Source organism: Triticum aestivum, chromosome 2A, assembly GCF_018294505.1.
Source record: "Triticum aestivum cultivar Chinese Spring chromosome 2A, IWGSC CS RefSeq v2.1, whole genome shotgun sequence".
Taxonomy (NCBI): Eukaryota; Viridiplantae; Streptophyta; class Magnoliopsida; order Poales; family Poaceae; genus Triticum; species Triticum aestivum.
Window position 1 is genome coordinate 588,902,360 of NC_057797.1, and position 19,819 is coordinate 588,922,178.

Genomic DNA, 19,819 nt, shown 5'->3' on the forward strand with positions numbered 1-19,819 from the left:
TAGAAAGCTCCTACATGAGACTCTTCCTGAAAAGATGATGAATTGTAATTGCCTTGTTGAGTGAGAACATAGTTTGTTAGTTTTCAAGAAAGTTTATGCCTTGTACTTTGCTATTGTGATGAATTGTTACTTGCTCATAAGAAGTTATATGATAATATATATTGATGCTATAACAATGATCATGATGCTTCTATGTCCGTGTTTTGTTTTATCGACACCTCTCTCTCTCTCTAAACATGTGGTCATGATTATCAATATCGGCTTTCACTTGAAGACAAGCAAGGTCTAAGCCTGGGGGAGTTGATACGTCCATTTTGCATCATATTTTCCTACTGTTATTTATAATGTTTTTGACCAATATAATACTTTGTGGAGCAATTCTAATACCTTTTCTCTCTTAATTTTCAAGATTTACATGAAGAGAGAGATTGTCAGCAGTTGGAATTCTGGACTTGAAAAAGCTATGTCAGAGATACATATTCTGCACATCTCCAAATGAGCTAAAATTTCACAGAGAATTATTTTAAAATAAATAAAAAATATTGGAGAAAAGAAATACTAGAGGAGGCCACCCAGGTGCCCACGAGGCACTAGGGGGCGCGCCCTGGTGGCTCATGGGGCCCCTGGCCAGCCTCCGGTGCCCATCTTATGGTCTATAATCCCATTTGCCCTAAAAATAGAGAGATGACTTTCGGGAAGAAGCGTTGCGGTCTCGAGGTGAAACCTGGGCAGGAGCGCTTTTGCTGTCCGGCGGAGCGATTCCGTCGGACATACTTCCCTCCTGGAGAGGGAAATCGAGGCCATCACCATCACCAATAGCCCTCTCACCGTGGGAGGACCAATATTCATCAACATCTTCACCAGCACCATCTCATCTCAAACCCTAATTCATCTCTTGTATTCAATCTTTGTATCAAAACCTCATATTGGTACCTGTGGATTGCTAATAGTGTTGATTACATCATGTAATTGATGCTATTTGGTTTATTTGGTGGAAGATTAAATGTTAAGATCCTTAATGATATTCAATACCCCTCAGATCTTGAGCATGAATATGATTTGTGAGTAGTTACGTTTATTCTTGAGGACATGGGATAAGTCTTGTCATAAAGTACTCATGTGAATTTGGTATTCGTTCGATATTTTGATGATATGTATGATGTTTATTCCCTTAGTAGTGTCGTGTGAACATCGACTACACGACACTTCACAATATTTGGGCCTAAGGGATGCATTGTGGAGTAGTAATTAGATGATGGGTTGCTAGAGTGACAGAAGCTTAAACCATAGTTTATGTGTTATTCCGTAAGGGGCTAATTTGGATCCATATCTTTCATGCTATGGTTAGATTTAACTTAATTCTTGTTTTGTAGTTGTGGATGCTTGCGAGAGAGGGTAATCATAAGTGGAGACTTGTTCAAGTAAGAACAATACCCAAGGACTGGTCCACCACCCACATATCAAATTATCAAAGTAACGAATGTGAATCAAACAAACATGATAAAAGTGAGTAGATAAAATTCCCGTGTGTCCTCAAGAACTTTGCTTAATATAAGAGACTGTTTCGGCCTGTCCTTTGCTATAAAAGGATTGGGCTACCTTGCTGCACCTTTGTTACCGTTACTATTTATTGCTCGTTATAAATTATCTTGCTATCAAACTATCTGTTACCTATAATTTCAGTGCTTGCAGAAAATACCTTGCTGAAAATCGCTTGTCATTTCTTTCTGCTCCTCGTTGGGTTCAACACTCTTCCTTATCGAAGAACTACGACTGATCCTCTATACTTGCGGGTCATCAGAGAGGTGCTTTGTGATGAGTTTGATCTTGCGGTGTTCAATCCCAGTGACAGAAAGGGACGTGACACATATTTGTATCATTGCCATTAAGGATAAAAAACTGGGGTTTATTCATATTGATTGTTTACTTTGTCTACATCATGTCCTCTTGCTTAATGCGTTACTTCGTTCTTTATGAACTTAATACTCTAGATGCATGCTGGATAGCGGTCGATGCGTTGAGTAATAGTAGTATATGCAGGCGGGAGTCGGTCTACTTGTCTCGGACATGACACCTATATACATGATCATTGCCTTGAATATCATCATAACTATGCACTTTTTTATCAATTGCCTAACAATAATTTGTTTACCCACCGTATGCTACGTTCAAGAGAGAAGCCTCTAGTGAAAACGATGGCCCCGGGGTCTATCTTTATCATATATTAAAATCCAAAAACATCTTACTGCAACTTATTTACCGTTATTTTATTTTTGTGTTTTTATTTACCTATCTATCACTACGCCAAGGTAATGGCAACCCCTTGTTAGCGTTGGCTGCAAGTATTTGTTCTTTTGTGTGTAGGTGTTGTTCATGAATTCTTGTGTGGTTCTTCTACTGGGTTGATAACCTTGGTTCTTAACCGAGAGAAACAATTATCTCTAGGTACTGCATCACCTCTCCTATTCGAGAAAATCCCAACGTAGCTCACAAGTAGCAGCGTCATGGGACTCGTAGAAGAAGACTCTGGAAGGCTTGATGTTCAAGACAAGGAAGTTGGAGATGTGGAGGACCCCCTCCATCGACGTAGTCGACTAGGTTATGTAATCTTAGGGGGGGGGGGCTTGTATCTTATATAAGATGGGGCCGAGCTAATCGATGGATCATCCTACAATCCTTAGGTATTATATGTACTTTGTACACCCCAATCGCAATATACACTGAGCGGGAATAGGTTTGTTCTCTATCAGAGGGCCTGTACCCGGGTAAAATCGTCTCATGTTTCCACTCCGACCTAATCATCACGCCGAGATACCCTACTGGGAGTTCTGCCGGAATCATCTCCGACAATGGTGGCCCATGTAGGTTCTGCATGGTGAATGCAAAGGTCTGATGGGATCTCGATGAACGCCAGCGTGATCTACGCGTCGAGTCAAATGTTCGTCTTTGGTGCCATCACTCTCGTCGCCGACTCGACCAGCCAGATCGGCCAGGTAGAAAACTACGCTCCAAGCCAGATCATTAGATTTGACAATCTGAAGTACGTGGTGGATTCCCGTGGTAAAATATCATCGATACAAAATAAATTATCATAAAAATAGTGATGCAAAATGGACGTATTAGTATCGCTATCTCCCCACGGCTAAGCGGACCTGACTGGTGGGCCACCCTTATCATACAGGGTTAAAACACCGAAAACGGTACCTATGAGAATGTGATAGTTTTTTTGCATCATATTATTATTACTCGTAGAGTGGAGTTTTTTGTTCAAAAAAGGTTGTAGAGTGATAGTTTTATACTACTCCCTCCGTCCCATAATATAAGAACGTTTAAACGTTCTTATATTATGGGACGGAGGGAGTAGTATTTACTCGTGCTCCTTCATACAAGGAGCACTCAAAAGTAACTTTTGCACATTGCCCTCATAAAGGTAACGAGGTGCTAGATCATCTTGCTAGGCATGCTACTTGTAATATGGTTCGACTTTGTTTGGATGAGCCTTCTAAATTTCTTAGGCATATGCTTGTAACCGACTTACTTTTATCTGAGCAAAAAAGACCCCTTAAATAAATCTGAACAAAAAAGAGTTACTTTTCGGTATAAAAAAAGAAACACATCGAAACAACCTGATCCCATAATAAATGATAAGAAACCCGACGTTGCAGTAAATTTTGATATCCCATGAAACTGGAGCAGTGTCAATCATTTCTTGTCGAAAAAAGAAGAAGAAGATGTCAATGGAAATTATTTGGAGTATTTTTTTTCGAGAGAATCCAAGAAACCACCACCAGCCCGGAGTTCGGCCGCCAGCCCAGCCCAACTCCGATCCCGGAATCCTTTGATGAAGCATGTTTCCAACAAAACCACCACCTGCCTGGACCCACCAACCTCCCGCAGCCTCTGTCCCCACCTGCCATCCACCCGCGAAACCCCGCCCACGAGGAGCCCGCGGGTTTCCCAAGTCCAGAAAGGGAAAGCCGCAAAGCCGGCCGCGGCCACGCACCAACGCGAAGCGGCGCCTACCCGCTCGCTTCCGTCCCCGACTCCCCCTCCCTCCCCATCCTATTCGCTCCGCCGCACCACCCACCCCATCGCCCGCCTCGCGGAATCCTCTCGTCTCCCGCCGCCGCCGCCACCGCCACCGCCACCGCCACCCCGGCCGGAGGCCACGCGCCCCACGCGGCCGCTCGAACCCGAGGTCAGATCCAAACCCCAGCCCCGGGACCGAATCGCGCCGCAGTTTTTCTAGGTTTTGGTACGGATCTAGGGTTGGCCGCGGAATTCCGGGGGCGGGGGCTATTCGCTCGGATTCCTCCGCGGCTCGGATTTCGCGCTCATGGCCGCCGGGCGCCACGGAGGGTACCGGGACTACGAGGCCAGGGAGCGGGAGCCCGACGCCGAGGCCGCCAGGAGGAGCCAGAGCCTCGGCGGCCGCCACCGGAGCGACGCCGACCGCCGCCGCGACGGCGTGCGCAGCAGCGGTGGCAGGGAATTCTCAAACGGCTATGGCCACCGCCGCTCGCACCCGCCCAAAAGCCGCCTCTCCACCAGGCTTGGGGACCGGGAGCCCGGCGAGGTGCTCAGCGGGAGCGCGTCAGACGACTCTGGTGGGAGGTCAGGCAGAGCGGCAGGGGAGAATACCATGTCCAGTTCTAGCAGGGAGGGTGAGGTGGCCGTGGGGGCGCCTGCTGCCCCTTCGCCCAGCAAAAAGAGGAAATTTTCGCCGATAATTTGGGACAGGGATAGCCCAAAGCCGCCGTCGTTACATTCTGGTACAGTGACTCTGAAGGGAGTGGTGGATTCCGCTTCTGCTGATACAGCAAGTGACAAGAAAGTGGTGGAGTCCTCCTCTGCTCAACTCCCTCCCCCTCCCCCGCTGCCACCACAGGGGCACATCCCAGAGAGGTTGGTCGTGGACAATTCACCAATGGATGTGGACCTTGCCGTTGACACTGACAACACTGAGCAGTTGCACGTGCTGCAGGATAGTAAAGTGCTTGAGGTAGAGGAGAGTAAAGTGAAGGAGGAAGAGGAGAGTAAAGTAAAGGAGGAAGAGGAGTACCCAACAATGCGGAACATATCAACTTCAAGGTGGGCAGGTGCTAACGATGACGACGAGGAGGGTGTAACACTGAGGAAGAAGAAAGTCTTATCTCCTGCAGATTCCGCTGAGCTGGGGCAGGGTAAGAAGACTCCTACACCAGAACTTGGGGAGGTTGTGACCAGTGATATGTCTGGACGGAGGACCATGTCAAGGTCATCTGATTCAGGGAGAATGGGTAACGATGAGAAGGAAGATTTGGAATTAGGTAAAGGTGACTACATGGATGTTGATAGAGGGGAGGCTAGTGTTAATGGTTCAGCTAATCTTCTATCTTCTGATTCGGAGGATGAAGTGCGCAGGTCTGAAACCCCTGAGCCAGTGAAGCCGGCTCATCGATGTATCAATATGCTGCAAGGTTGCAGAAGTGTTGATGTGTTTGAGAGGCTCAACAAGATTAATGAAGGCACCTATGGTGTTGTATATCGAGCAAAGGATAAGAAGACTGCTGAGATTGTTGCATTGAAGAAGGTCAAGATGGAAAAGGAGAGAGAAGGTTTCCCGTTGACCTCTCTTAGGGAAATCAACATCCTTTTATCTTTCCATCACCCTTCAATTGTTGACGTTAAGGAAGTAGTAGTTGGCAGTAGTCTTGATAGTATTTTTATGGTGATGGAGTACATGGAGCATGATCTTAAGGGTGTCATGGAGACAATGAAGCAGCCATATACCCAAAGTGAGGTCAAATGCTTAATGCTTCAGCTATTAGAGGGTGTAAAATATCTTCATGACAATTGGGTACTTCATAGGTAATGGTTAGCTTACCTTTTGTTCTTGTTCTTCAGATATTATATAACCAGGTTCCTGTTGACTATGTACTGATGATAAGCATCTCATTTATTTCAGGGATTTGAAGACTTCAAATCTATTGCTGAATAACCGTGGTGAGTTGAAAATATGTGATTTTGGACTGTCTCGTCAATATGGGAGCCCACTAAAACCTTATACTCAATTGGTTGTGACTTTGTGGTACAGGTAGGTCACCAGCCAACATCAGATTCCACAGCAGCGCTTTGACTACCTTAATTTTTCACTGTAAGTTCTTTTATTTATAAATCACACTGATGTCTGTTTCTCCTCCTTGGCTACAGGTCACCTGAACTATTGCTAGGAACAAAGGAATACTCTACTGCTATTGACATGTGGTCCGTGGGCTGCATTATGGCAGAGCTTCTCGCCAAAGAACCACTGTTCAATGGGAAAACAGAGTTTGAACAGCTAGACAAGGTACTCCATTTGTCTTATGTATGCTTTCCATGCATGTTTCACAGTGCATATTCTTCTATGTTGCTGATAGCTGTAGCCGCCAATATAGATATGTATTCAATGATAGCTTATGGTGAAGCTACTTTTCTTGTAGATATTTAGAACACTTGGCACACCTAATGAGAAGATATGGCCTGGTTATGCCAAGTTACCTGGTGTCAAAGTCAACTTTGTTAAACAACCGTATGTTTCTTATACCTGCTTTTGTTGTTTCTCCACCGAGCGTATATGATTGTATGATTGCATCATATTTTGATTTTTTCTTCTTCAGGTACAACAGATTAAGGGATAAGTTCCCAGCTGCGTCTTTTTCTGGGCGTCCAAACCTATCTGAAGCTGGTTTTGATCTGTTGAATAAGCTCTTAACTTATGATCCTGCGAAGGTAAAATTAATACTCTTCAATGGGACTCGTGACTACACGAATCTTGCGTTGTCAATTTTTTACGCTTCATTGTCATTTATATTACTGACTAAGGACACTTGATTTTCTTGTACAGCGTATATCAGCTGAGGCTGCATTGGAGCATCCATGGTTCAGTGAAGTACCTCTACCTAAGTCGAAGGACTTCATGCCAACATTTCCAGCTCTAAACGAACTGGACAGGTGATTTTTTTACCCATCAGTTTTGCATATCCTATGCTTATAAACATTTATGTTCAATAGTCCATTTATATCTAATGCTATAAAATATCAGGCGTACCAGACGGTATATGAAGAGTCCTGATCCTCTAGAGGAGCAACGGTTGAAAGAACTGCAAGCAAAAGGCAACCGTGGCCTTTTCGGCTGAGCTCAAACCGCTTGCTTGGGTTTTGTTCGTACTGACTGCTATACTTCAACCTGAATCAGTGAGGTCAGATGGCTTCTGAGGTGAGATGTGCCATGGACATGAAGTATCAGATCTTCTTGGTGTCTTCAAGCAACTGACAGCGTTCTTTAGCAGGCTTTGTGCTTAGTGACTTGTGGCCCATCATAGAATTCTGTTCACAGGATTAGCACTCCGACCAGATTGATCATGAAAGCAGATCTAACCTGCCTCCATCGTAAGGTTTGGCCTGTTGGCTTTATTGGCTACACACTTTACACCTGTTTCACCTTTGGAACCTATGTATGTAAAATATTCCAGATTGGTACGTTGTAAACAATGCTCAGTGTGTTGGATTTACAATAAGATTATAAGAATCTATCATTTTTTTCTCTCTGCTCCTATAGTGCTCTTTTCTTTTGATTTTTGCATTTTGTTTGCAAGAAATGAAAGTGGCGAAGGGGAAGGATGCCTTTAGCTTTTCTTCAGGAAATCATGGACAGTAATACAACTTGAAAGGTAAATATATTCAAGAGTTGTTTACCTCAAGAGATGTATTGCTGATTAAAAATTGATGAATACATGTTCTGAAAGATCATCTATACCCAAGGGCTCTGTTTTAGTATTCATAAAGAAACACCGTCTTAAATCCTAATCATGTTCGTAGCGCTAAGAACTCCCAATTCTGAAAAAAGGTGAAAAAAAGAGAATGATTGAGAACGAAGAAAAGTGCAAAACATGACTTGAATGAAGACCCAGCCTGGATGGGTGTATTCTCTTTTCCACCTTGACGATGTATACAAGTCAGTGTTAGTATCGAAGTATCTAACAGACATTGTATTATTCACCAAGAATTCCTTTATCTGAGCTGTTCTTCCATGCCTGTGCGTCATATGTCTATCGATTTAGGATACGAGTAAAGAATGTTATGTTTCTTTAGTTACTCTTTGTGATGTTTCTATTTTATATTTATCGTGCCATTTTGACATGCATGTATCTGCCGAGCAAATTGAGAACATGAAGGGAGCACTTGGATTTCATTTCTATCCGGTAGTTAGTCTAAATGTCCGTTTTACAAAGCTGGTTACTTGCCCATGACAAGATCAAAGATCAGGGATATCTCTTCTTGAGCAATGTGGTTCGCTTGTTAAGTTTTTCTCCCACGTCTTCTTTGTGTGTAAATTTGCTGTTCTGTGCTATTGGTAGCCAAAGATGTACTCCATCGCTATGTTCTTTGCATTTGGTGATAACTACTTTTACATTCTGCTCAAGTACTAGAGAGTTGGTTGGACTTACTACAACTGTTCTATCTGTGACACGTCTGCAGCTTAAGCTGTGGCTGCTTCAAGAGGAAGCTTGATGGCCGCCAGCTTGTTGTACCTAAGTGACTAAATTTTGTGGGAGGTCTTGAAGTGTATTCATCTGTTACTTGAGTGAGCCATAGTGGTCACTGGTCAGTTTACTATCCTTCCTTGTTTATTAATGCACCATATTCATCCAACTGTTTTTTGGGGATGGTCATCTGTTATTTGTTTGCATGGAGTATGGTTTTTGTTGAACTTTCATTTCGTCCTCTCCCATATGGCCGACACTTTGTTTTCTATTTGAAATATCTCCTTGACTGATGTAAATGCCACAACATTGGCATTGTTTACTCACCTCCACGAAATTGAGGCTATTTAGATTAGTGAGGGAGGTCAAAATTAGGATGAAATACTAGTGTTGCGTGCTCTCTGTTCCCCACTTTGGTTATGGTAGCCTGGTTGTTTTGATGGGCCACATTTGGAACAAACGTTTGGCATGCTCTTTGGGGATGCTTAACTGCTTATGGTTCTCGATGTTCTTGTAGTAGTGTTTTCTTGTCATGGGTTTACATGAGCTGCCCTTGCCACTACAAATGTTCAATTGCTACTTGCCACTTCATTCTGTATGACGTTGGTGATTCGGAGTTTTGCGTTGTCGAATGTGATGATCAATTTCTTGCCCATTTGTTTGCCTCTTATTTTAGTTTCAGTTCTTGCGGAAGATATATCAGCCCATCAGCAGGCTTGAGTATGTTTTTGCGATATAAACATCTGCGTAGTTGCAGTGGTGTCGGCGCGCAGAATAGAAAGATTGCAGTGGTAACTACGGTCTATTCCCTCTGTTCGCAAATATAAGATGTTTTACATATTTCAATATGGACTGAAATGAATGAACAAAGACACTAAAATGTGTCTATATACTTGAATCAGAAAATGGTTAGAACATCTCAGGACCGGAATTGAATTACTGACAGAGGGAGTACATTATAACCTATGTTGGTAACTGAGAACTCGTAGAGTGGGGTTTTTGTTGGTGGCTACACATTGAAACTTTTTATTTGTTTGAGTTGACAAAGTTTTGTAGCACTGTTTTTTTGTTGCCTGGACCTCACGAATGCCATTACATCACGACTAGGACAAGTAATATGGATCGGAGGGAGTAGTAGAAAACAAAGCAACATTTGTTGGCAATGTTTTAGGAAGTTTTTTTTTTGGATTTCACTGCTTATCCAATGTGCATGTGTTCCCGGGATCAGAGTTGCACTTCTGAGGCTCGTCACTTTATGGAAGAGCAGGATGCTTCTTCTAGCATTTACACCCGACCTCATGCTCCTGGTGAACAGTAAAATCATGAAAAATAGAAAAAAAAAAGAAAAAAACTTATGTTTTTTTTGTGTTAACCTTGGACAAAATGTTCTACTCCCTCTTCCCTGTAATATAAGAACGAGAAAAGGTTCTTATATTATGGGACGGAGGGAGTATTGCTTGCAAAAATTTATCAGGAACGAGCATTCCTGGAAGTTGTGGCAAAAAGAACAAAATCGACATTCCAAAACTGCTATTTTTGAAATTATTTTGGAGTATTGATTTTTTTTTTGCCATGACTTCCATTTTGTGATGAAAATTTGCAAGGGTAGAAATATTTTGTCAAAGGTTACCAAAAAAATTCAGCACTTAAAAAAATCATTTTCTTTTGGTTTTACTGTTTGGCTCATTTGAGCTTGCGAGCAGAAGAATGCTTTCGGCTTCTTTACTTTTACTAGTCCGTGATATAAGGGCCTCTTTGATTCGCAGGATTTTAAAAATGTAGGAATAAAAAAAGTATAGGATTGGGGTGGCATGCCAAATTAAATCCTATAAGATTAGCAAGGAGTGTTTGATGCCATATGGAAAACAAAAGGAATTATAAAAAAAGATTGGAGTGGATGTTAGAATTTTCATGAAATGTAGTATAAAAGATCCAATAGGAAAAATTTCTATGGTATCTAATCCTATGAATCAAAGGACCAACATAGGAAAAATTTCTAAGGATTTCAATCGTTCAGAAATCCTATAGAATTCCTTTGAATCAAAGGAGCCCTAAATAGTTCTCTTGTATAACAAGCAGCCTGATATCGGTCTCCTCGCTGGACGTGAACTGCCATAGTGCCATTCCGTGTCTTTGTTGCACTCCCCGCTGAACCATGGGTTCGAGTCTTCTGGATTGCCATAGTTGAGTAATCTTGTTGCTCACCACCCATTGGCGTGGGCTTGTGTAGACTCCATTATTTGCAGGTCGACGGGGATATGACCAAGCAAGGAGCACGGGATGACTCAAGCAATACTACTCCGCTGCAGCGCACACTCGATGTGATATTATTAATGTACAAATGTAAATAGCTCGTTAATTAGTTAAGATAATCAAATACTTCCATGGGTGCATATATATGTTACTGAAAGAACGTTTCACGGTGAGACAGTAAAATGTGGTCGTTGGGCGGTGCACGCTCCCCAGAACCACAGTGTTTCTCGCCGACATGACTCACTGCTGTCGATAGAGTAGATGTGGTTGTCACGTGTGATGCGCACGTGGTAACCAACCAAAGGGCCTCGCTGGAACATATGGTCCCGGCAGTTAAAAAACATCGAGACGTACAAGCACTTCGCGGAACACTATCTGGCCTGCACCGATGAGGCGACCACCGCCTGAGCTCTCTCCCGCCGTCTCTAGTAGGAGTAACTCCTGTCTGCCTCGGGTTTTGGGTCCCGTCGCTCATCCGAAGTTCCTAGTCATCCGTCAAAGCAAAATTACCGCAGAGGGCTCCGCGGTGCGACCCACCGAGTACTGTTTAGATCAGATGTGTTTGTACATTTCCCCTCAAAAAAAAAAGATGTGTTTGTACATTCAACCTTCCCCTGGAAGCCATCCGTGGATCAGCTAAAGCAAAGAAAAAAAAAGTTCAATTTTTATTAACGTGGTAGGTCTGTAGACGCGGACGGCCAAAATTGTTGCAACTGCTGTAATACATGTTGAAATGTAGAAATACATCAACGCATCTACAGACCTAGTCTAAGACAAGAATTTTGGGGCGAAAGGAGTACTACTCAAAAGCGACGGTTATATAACCAGTAAAGGCCAAACCACTAATTTATTAACGTTTGGCAGTCCTGGTTTTCTAAAGTTTTATTAGGAGCATAGTATTTTTTTCCCCAAGAACCATGGTTTAATTTTTTTCTGTTTGTTAAACATAAATACAACTGTTTTATAAACCATGGTATCTTCAATATCATGCTTTTGGCAGTATTTGAATGCCTTTATTTTCCTCGAGAAAAACTTTGGTTTTTCAAAACTGAATTATTCATTGACCAAGCATTGGAATATTGAGGTTTTAGAATACCGCAGTTTTAAAAACTTTGCTGCCAAACTGGCTCAAGATTTTTTTTCTCTGATATGCAATACAACATACGTTTTTTTTTGGCAAAACCTTGTCCTACATAAGAAAAAATGTTTATTTACCAAGGGATTTTTCAAGTGCCTAACTAGAAAGTTTTAATGCAACATTCTAGGGAAATAAATCGGAATGTCCAAACCTTTCCCCTTCTACTTTCCTTGCGAAAGGGAAGTGCTCATTATCCCTTCTCTCCCTCGCCAAAGAGGCCATAAGTCCACTCCCCTTCCGTCCATTCCTCTGGCGATGGGAGGTTGGGAACCCAGGATCTTCATTTACGGTTTGTTTCGCGACGTCAATGATGCCGTCAGTGAAATATCATTCCCCACCTCCATCTTTGCGGTGATACTGCTGCCGGTGGAACAAGGTTCCCTCGGCTTCGTTCTACCTTGGCAACGATGTCCTCGACAACGACATCAAGCAACCTGTGAGGATGGTTTGTCTCTACCCTTTTTGGGCAGTGTATCTAGCTTGTCCGATGCAAGTGACGACGCCACCGGTGGAATGGGGGCCCCCCAACTCTGTTCCTACCTTGGTGACAACGTCCTCTGTTGACACACGAACACGTCACGTGTACCCTCGACGGCGGGGGTGATGCACCGCAGCTCATGTCGAAGGAGACCCGACCGACAGCGCGATACGCAAGACAGTCGACGGGCGCTTTTGCGGACCCGAAAATCCCACACCCCCGGGAGGGACCCTGTCAGGGAGTGCGGCGGCTATGGTCTGCCCTAGGTCGATTCGCTCGCCCCTAGAGGCTCGGGATTCGCAGCTCTCAAACACGAAGAACAGCGAAGAACGGGATAGAAAAACGGTGGAGAGATAAAACATAGATGAAAAAGTAGTATATTGATTTGTTCGATTGTGTGTTGTTCAATCGGCAGTCACCCCTTGGGTATATAAGAGGCGGATGGACTTTCCGTGCAAGGAAAGGTTAGAATTCACGTCCAAAACCCTAGTTTGGGTCCAACTCGGAATCTGGACTTTCCAAAACTGTTCGGTTTACAACCTAGCAGCACCTTGCAGGTCACTTTTGAGGAAGTAAACGATCTTGGATGAAAACGTGCCCAAAAGCAATCTTGACCGTTTCGACGAGACGAACAACTTTCATGTTGAACGTTTTTTTATTAAAGGCCATCTTGAGAGAGGTTTTGGCTGTTTACCGAAGTCTGCAGCAGAAAAATCCAAACCCCGGACGGACATGCCCGGAGTGTCCGGCCTACAGCAGAAAAATATGGAATCCGGAGGGTTGCCTCCGGAGTGTCCGGCCATCTACTGTAGCAGCATCTTGTAGCGGCCATAACTTTTGCATATGAATTCGGATTGGGACGATCTTTATATCAAAATCGATCGTTTCGACGAGACGAACAACTTTCATGTTGAACGTTTTTCCATCCGAGATCATCTGAATAACCTTTTGAGCCCATCTTCAACTTCTCGTCCGATTGACTATCACAGCCTCCAACCCGGCAAGTTTTTCATCCGAGTAAGCTTTCCACACCGACAATGTTTCTATCCGGCAAGCTTTCACACCGGCAAGGTTTCACTCCGGCAAGGTTTGTACTCCGGCAAGGGTTTCACTCCAGCAAGGTTTGTACTCCGGCAAGGTTTGTACTCCAGCCAGGGTTCCTCTCTGACAAGGTTTCACTCCGGCAAGGTTTGTACTCCGGCAAGGGTTTTACTCCGGCAAGGTTTATACTCCGGCCAGGGTTCCTCTCTGACAAGGTTTCCACCCCGGCAAGAGTTTTCTTTCCCACTCAGGGCCGGCCCGCGAAGTGTTGCCTCTAACTTTTGCATACGAACCCGGATTCTTAACCATGCCAAAATCTGGTGTCAACACATGCCCCCCTGTTTTTCGGCAAAGCTTGTGTGCTGAAAAATAACTTGTACTGTGTTTGTTCTAAGGACGATGTCAACATCCCATCGGCCATTTATTTTTCTTAGGGCGATAATTATGTATCGGCCATTGCCTATTTAGGCTTCTTGCCACACACTCGGGTGGTATTTCTTCAAGTACTTGCCATTGAGAGCTCGAGGTAACAACGCCCCTTGTATGGATTCCACCAAATATGAATTTCCGGGAACTACTCTTGCGATCCTAAAAGGACCTTCCCAACTAGGAGACCACTTCCCAAATTTTCTATCTTTTGAACCAATCGGTAGAATTACTTTCCAGACGAAATCACCAACTTGAAAATTCTACGACTTGACTTTCTTATTGTAAGCTCTTGCCACCCTTAACTTGTCTCTCTCTATGGCCTTCAAAGCAGCCAAACGTTTATCGGCAACTTCGTCAATGTTATCCATCATTAAGTTATAAAAGTCTACAGCCGATAAATCATTTTGCTTGGCTATTCTCAAAGCATTCAAATTTACCTCCACCAGTAAAATAGCCTCTTGACCATATACTAGCTCATATGGAGTTACCTTCGTAGCACCATGCCTTGAGATCCTATGTGCCCACAAAGCTTCAGACAACAACTCATGCCATCTCCTTGGATTATCCTCAACCTTCTTCTTGATGAGCTTGATTAAAATTTTATTGCTAGACTCAGCTTGTCCATTGGCTTGGGCATAATATGGAGATGAATTGAGCAATTTTATGTTATAAGATTCGGCAAATTCTCTAACTTGGTGTGACATGAAAGAGGAGCCTTGATCTGTAGTCAATGTTTGAGGAATGCCGAATCTATGAATAATATGCTCGGTTATGAATTTTATCACCTCCGTATGTGTCATGTTCTTGAGAGGTACTGCTTCAGACCATTTAGTGAAATAATCGGTTGCCACCAATACGAACCGATGCCCCTTTGAGGAAGACGGATGAATTTGTCCAATAAAGTCTAAACCCCATCCTCTGAAAGGCCACGGCTTGATAATGGGATGTAACATAGCAGCAGGAGCCAACTGAATATCACCAAATTTTTGACAAGCTTCGCACCCTTTATAATATCTGAAGCAATCATTAATCATGGTTGGCCAATAAAACCCAGCACGTCGTAATAACCATTTCATCTTGGGAGCCGACTGGTGAGTACCACAAATGCCTTCATGTACCTCTCCCATAGCAACTCTTGCTTGGTCCTCATCCAAGCACTTTAAGATAACATCATCAACTGTTCGGCGATAAAGATCATCATCCCTCATAGTATATTTAAAAGCCATACGCCGAACAGCCCTGTCCACCCTTTCACTCGGATTACGTAAGTAAGCAACAATGGGCTTCCTCCAGTCGGAATTGTCACCTGCACTAGATTTTTGTTAATGACTGAATCAGTGGGTTCTGGTTCGGCCTCTTCTATACTGGTAAGACAAGACATCAGACTTTGAGAAATATGAAACATGCCATGATCAACATGGTATCCAGATGCTTGCTTTGCCAACTCATTTGCTTTCCAGTTGTCATGTCTAGATATATGTGCAATGCTAAAACAATCCAAAGTAGAGATTATATCTAAACATTTATCAAGATAAATATTAAGTGATTCGTCCAAACACTGAAAGACTTTGGATATTTGCTGCACCACTAGTAACGAATCACCATAAGCCTCAATATATGTAACACCTATATCAAGTAACATCTCTAGGCCGAATAACAATGCTTCATATTCAGCTTGATTGTTTGTGCAAAAATATTCTAAGCGGCATGAGGCTTCAAAAACAGCACCATGAGGCGATATATAAACAATACCAACACCTTGGCCATTGCTACAAACTGAACCATCAAAGTATAATCTCCATGGTACTAATGAAACAAGGTTCATATCACTATCATGCTTGTTATTAACCCGATGTTCAACAATGAAATTAGCAACAAGTTGGCCCTTCATAGATTTTAGAGATTCATAAGCCAAATCATATTCAATCAAAGCATAAGCCCACTTGCCAATTCTACCACTAAGAATTGGCCTATGCAACATGTATTTAATGACATCGGTCTGACAAGCTACTACGCAAGCACTCGGCACTAAATAATGTCTCAATTTTGTGCAAGCATAATATAAGCATAGACATAATTTCTCAATAAATGTATACCTTGTCTCTGCGTAAAATAAGCGGCGGCTCAAATAAGTGATGGCATGTTCTTTTCCTTCGGTCTCTTGAGTTAGAACAGCACCAATAACTCCTTCCTCTGCTGCAATGTAAAGTCTGAAGGGTTCCCTATGCTTGGGTGCTCTCATCACCGGAGGAGTGCACAAATAATTCTTGATCATATCAAATGCTTCTTGCTGTTTTGCCCCCCAAGTGAAATCATCATCATTCTTTAGCCAAAGGATAGGAGTAAATGCATCAACTTTCCCTGATAGATTAGCTATGAACCTTCTCAAATAATTGACCTTGCCAAGGAACTTTTGCATATCTCTCTTGCATGTTGGAGCCCCCACTTTCTGTATGGCCTCTATCTTTTTGGGATCAATCTCTATGCCATCTTCATGAATAATGAAACCCAAAAACTTGCCAGTTGACACGCCGAATGCACACTTTAAAGGATTCATCTTCAGTCCATACTTTTTCATTCTTTCAAAAGCTAAACGCAAATCGGCCAAGTGAGATTCAAAAGCGTTCGATTTGATAACAATATCATCAATATAGACTTCAAGTATGACACCGAGTAAATCATGAAAAATCAAATTCATAGCCCTTTGATATATGGCGCCAGCATTTTTTAATCCGAATGTCATTACTGTCCACTCGAATAAACCAAGAAAACCAGGGCAACGAAAAGCTGTCTTGGACATGTCCTCTTCGGCCATAAAAATTTGATTGTATCCGGCATTACCATCTAGAAAGCTAATAACCTTATGTCCAGAAGCATCATTAATAAGCATATCAGCTATTGGCATAGGATACTCATCTTTGGGTGTAGCCCTATTCAAATCTCTGAAGTCAATGCACACCCTCAACTTGCCGGATCCTTTCTTCTCCACTGGGACAATGTTAGAAATCCACTCGGCATACCTGCAAGGTCTAATAAAATTAGCTTTAAGCAAACGACCGATCTCTTCCTTGATCCGGTCATATGTTTTTGGATTAAACTTTCTGGCCGATTGTTTATATGGTCTAAAACCAGCCTTTATAGGTAACCGATGCTCCACTAGCTCTCGGCTTAAACCTGGCATCTCATGGTATTCCCATGCAAAGCAACAAACATATTCTTTCAACAGCTCAATCAACTTAGCTTTATGATCGGCTCTTAAATTTGCATTTACAAATGTCGGCCTAGGATTTAAACCATCTCCTATATCTATCTCTTCTAATGGATCGGCCGATGTAAAACCTTGTCCTAATTTATCCATATCATCTAACTCTTCTATGGACTCATACATATCGTTCTCATTGGACCGATATTCTACAAGTCGCTTTTGTAACCAATCCGAGTTAGGATCCATTTAAACATATCATACCTTGGAGCCGATTGCACTCAGTCGGCTTTAAAGAGACAGGCACGAAACCATTCTTGGTTGCGCTGAGAAAATCGAACTCTGACAAGTCACGTCCCGTCAAGCAAGTGGCATTTGGGTGTTGCCAATCCACCGATGCCTCGGCTAAAGCAACACAGGCCGAATTATCCGCATGAATGACTTCCACTTCATCACCAACCCACTGGATCAAAAACTGGTGCATAGTGGATGGCACACAGTGGTTTGCATGAACCCAATCACGGCCTAGTATGACGTTGTAGTTACCTTGCACCTCAGCGACAAAGAATGCGGTAGCCAAAGTTTTACTTCCCACCGTGAGCTCCACATACATCACACCTTTGGCTTTAGTTTTCTCTTTGCCTTCAAATCCATTGAGCACCATGTTGGTCTTTATCAACTCTTCATCATGCAACCCCAATTTTTTGAAGACCGAATACGGCATAAGATTCACCACAGCACCACCATCAACAAGCATCCGAGTGAGCGGTGACCCATTGATATGACCTCTGAGATATAACGGTTTCAGATGCGTTACTGGGTCTTTTGGCTTCTCGAATATTGCATTTTTAGGGCCAAAATCCAGCTGAACCACCTCCCCTTCCTCATCTACAGCACGAAACTTAGCAGGTAAGTAATATACCATATTGATATCCATACCTTCATGAACTGGCGTATACTCATAGTCCAACATATCATCCTCTTCTTCAAGTGCATCCACTGATTCTGAAATTTGTCCAAGTGAAGGAGAAGTAAGAAGTGTCACAGACGATGTAATAGCTGTCGCATCGTCCTCCTTTGGTGGCGCAGGTGCTGCTGTGGTAGGTGTAGAAGCCACTGCATCTTGTATTTGTTTAGGCCTACACACTTGTTTTGTAAGCACCATGGGCCGAGTGTCGTTGAACAACTTATCCCTTTGCTTCTCGGCCTCTTGTTATGTCATCTCTTGACTCCTTAACCTCTGTAGTTTCCTCTTTTGTGTCTTTGTTAACCCCGGAGGACACCACTTTGGTTGAGTGTGTGTAGGATCTCTCGTCTTTACTTGGCTGGTGTTTTCTTCAAGGTTTTTAGCCGAGTGCTTTGGCGCGATAGCAAGTATCGGCTCAGTCAGATCGTTATGCATAATCGGCTGTTGTATGGCGAATGTTTCGGAGCCCAAGATGAGTGAGTCGGTATCGTTTTTTTCCTTGCCTTTGCTTGACTCGACCATTGCAGCACTTGGCGACTTAACACGCCATTCTTGATTGCCGACCCTTTTTTGATTATCTTGCACTGGCCGATTGATACCATTGTTCAAACGGCCTCGTGTGGGATAAGAAAGTCTCTCATGAACGAGCCTCCTTGGTTCTGTCCAACCCGGATGAAAAGCATAAGGGGTCATTGGGGGCTGCCCCCATCCTCCATTGAAACCTCCCATGTAGTATGGCGCATAGGGGAGTGGCGGCATCCATGGTCCCGACGCCCACGACCCACATGGCCTCGCATGATGCTGAAATTCTTCCCGAGGAGGTGACCTTGAGTGCTTCAAATTTGATGACCGGTCAGAGTTAGAACCGGCCGCACGATTGGCATACTTGGACAACAACATATCAAAAGTTGGCTTGATTTTCTTGCGCTGCACTTTAGACTCATTCGTCTTCCACTTACCAACTTCTGGACTCTTGGGCTTAACAAATCTGACATGAGTGTTCTTTTGCACTTGTGGTTGCCCCCCCGAGTGTCGAATTCTTGATGGTGATCTTGATTATCTCCTTGCCACCAAGTTGCTTATCAAGCACAACCTGTCTTCCCAAGATCTTGTTGTCCTCCTTGTCTTTCCTGGGCTCACCAACAATAACATTAGCTTTATTAGCAAATTCGGCTACCTTTGGCCGAATGAGTAGCTTCTTCCCCTCCAAATCCATGGTATTCATTGGGAAAGGTTGTTTATCAACTTGCATCTCAGAAAAGTTTAATCGTCCGTCATTAACGACCGATTGTATCTGTCGTCGAAAAACATTGCAATCGTTAGTAGCATGAGAAAAAGAATTATGATACTTGCAATAAGCGTGCCGCTTCAGCTCTTCAAACGGCGGTAAAGTATGAGATATTCTAATAATCTTAGCCTGCAACAAAGTATCAAATATTCTATCACACTTAGCAATGTTAAAAGTAAACTTCATCTCTTCATCACGATTCTTATGAATCGGTTTCAGATCATTGCAAGTAAATGGTTTGGCTTTAGATGGCCAAACAAATTCAGTAGAAAAAACATCACCCTCATTGTCCGAGTGATCACTATCATATTCCACCATATTCATCTTTGGACGATCGACTTTGTATCTATGCACTTCTTTGAGGTCTTTGCTTCGGTTTTCCTGAGCCAAAGCCCTTTGTAAGACTTGGTTGATATTTAAAAACTCATAGCCTTCTAGCTTTTCTCTAATGGGAGTTCTCAAACCACTCAGCACTAGGGCCGCCAAGTTCCTCTCGGTTATCACCAAACTAAAACACCG

At 43.1% G+C, this 19,819-nt stretch overlaps 1 protein-coding gene across 6 annotated transcripts; it reads left to right on the forward strand.

Annotated features, from left to right (window-relative positions):
* Positions 1-4,014: 4,014 nt before the first annotated feature.
* LOC123189590 (cyclin-dependent kinase G-2) lies at positions 4,015-10,993 on the forward strand. 6 transcript variants are annotated; one of them, XR_006495898.1, is made up of 10 exons: positions 4,015-5,850; positions 5,948-6,076; positions 6,193-6,328; positions 6,462-6,550; positions 6,639-6,750; positions 6,866-6,972; positions 7,064-7,237; positions 7,308-7,415; positions 7,617-7,691; positions 8,500-10,993. XR_006495898.1 is itself a non-coding variant. In XM_044602043.1 (7 exons), exons 1-7 carry the CDS (start codon positions 4,337-4,339, stop codon positions 7,155-7,157), a joined length of 2,181 nt encoding a protein of 726 aa, XP_044457978.1. In that variant the 5' UTR covers positions 4,015-4,336; the 3' UTR covers positions 7,158-7,568. The 6 variants fall into 6 exon arrangements, 1 of the variants encoding a protein (XP_044457978.1); XR_006495899.1 differs by having other exon boundaries at positions 7,311-7,415; XR_006495900.1 differs by lacking the exons at positions 7,617-7,691; positions 8,500-10,993 and having other exon boundaries at positions 7,308-7,568.
* Positions 10,994-19,819: the final 8,826 nt, after the last annotated feature.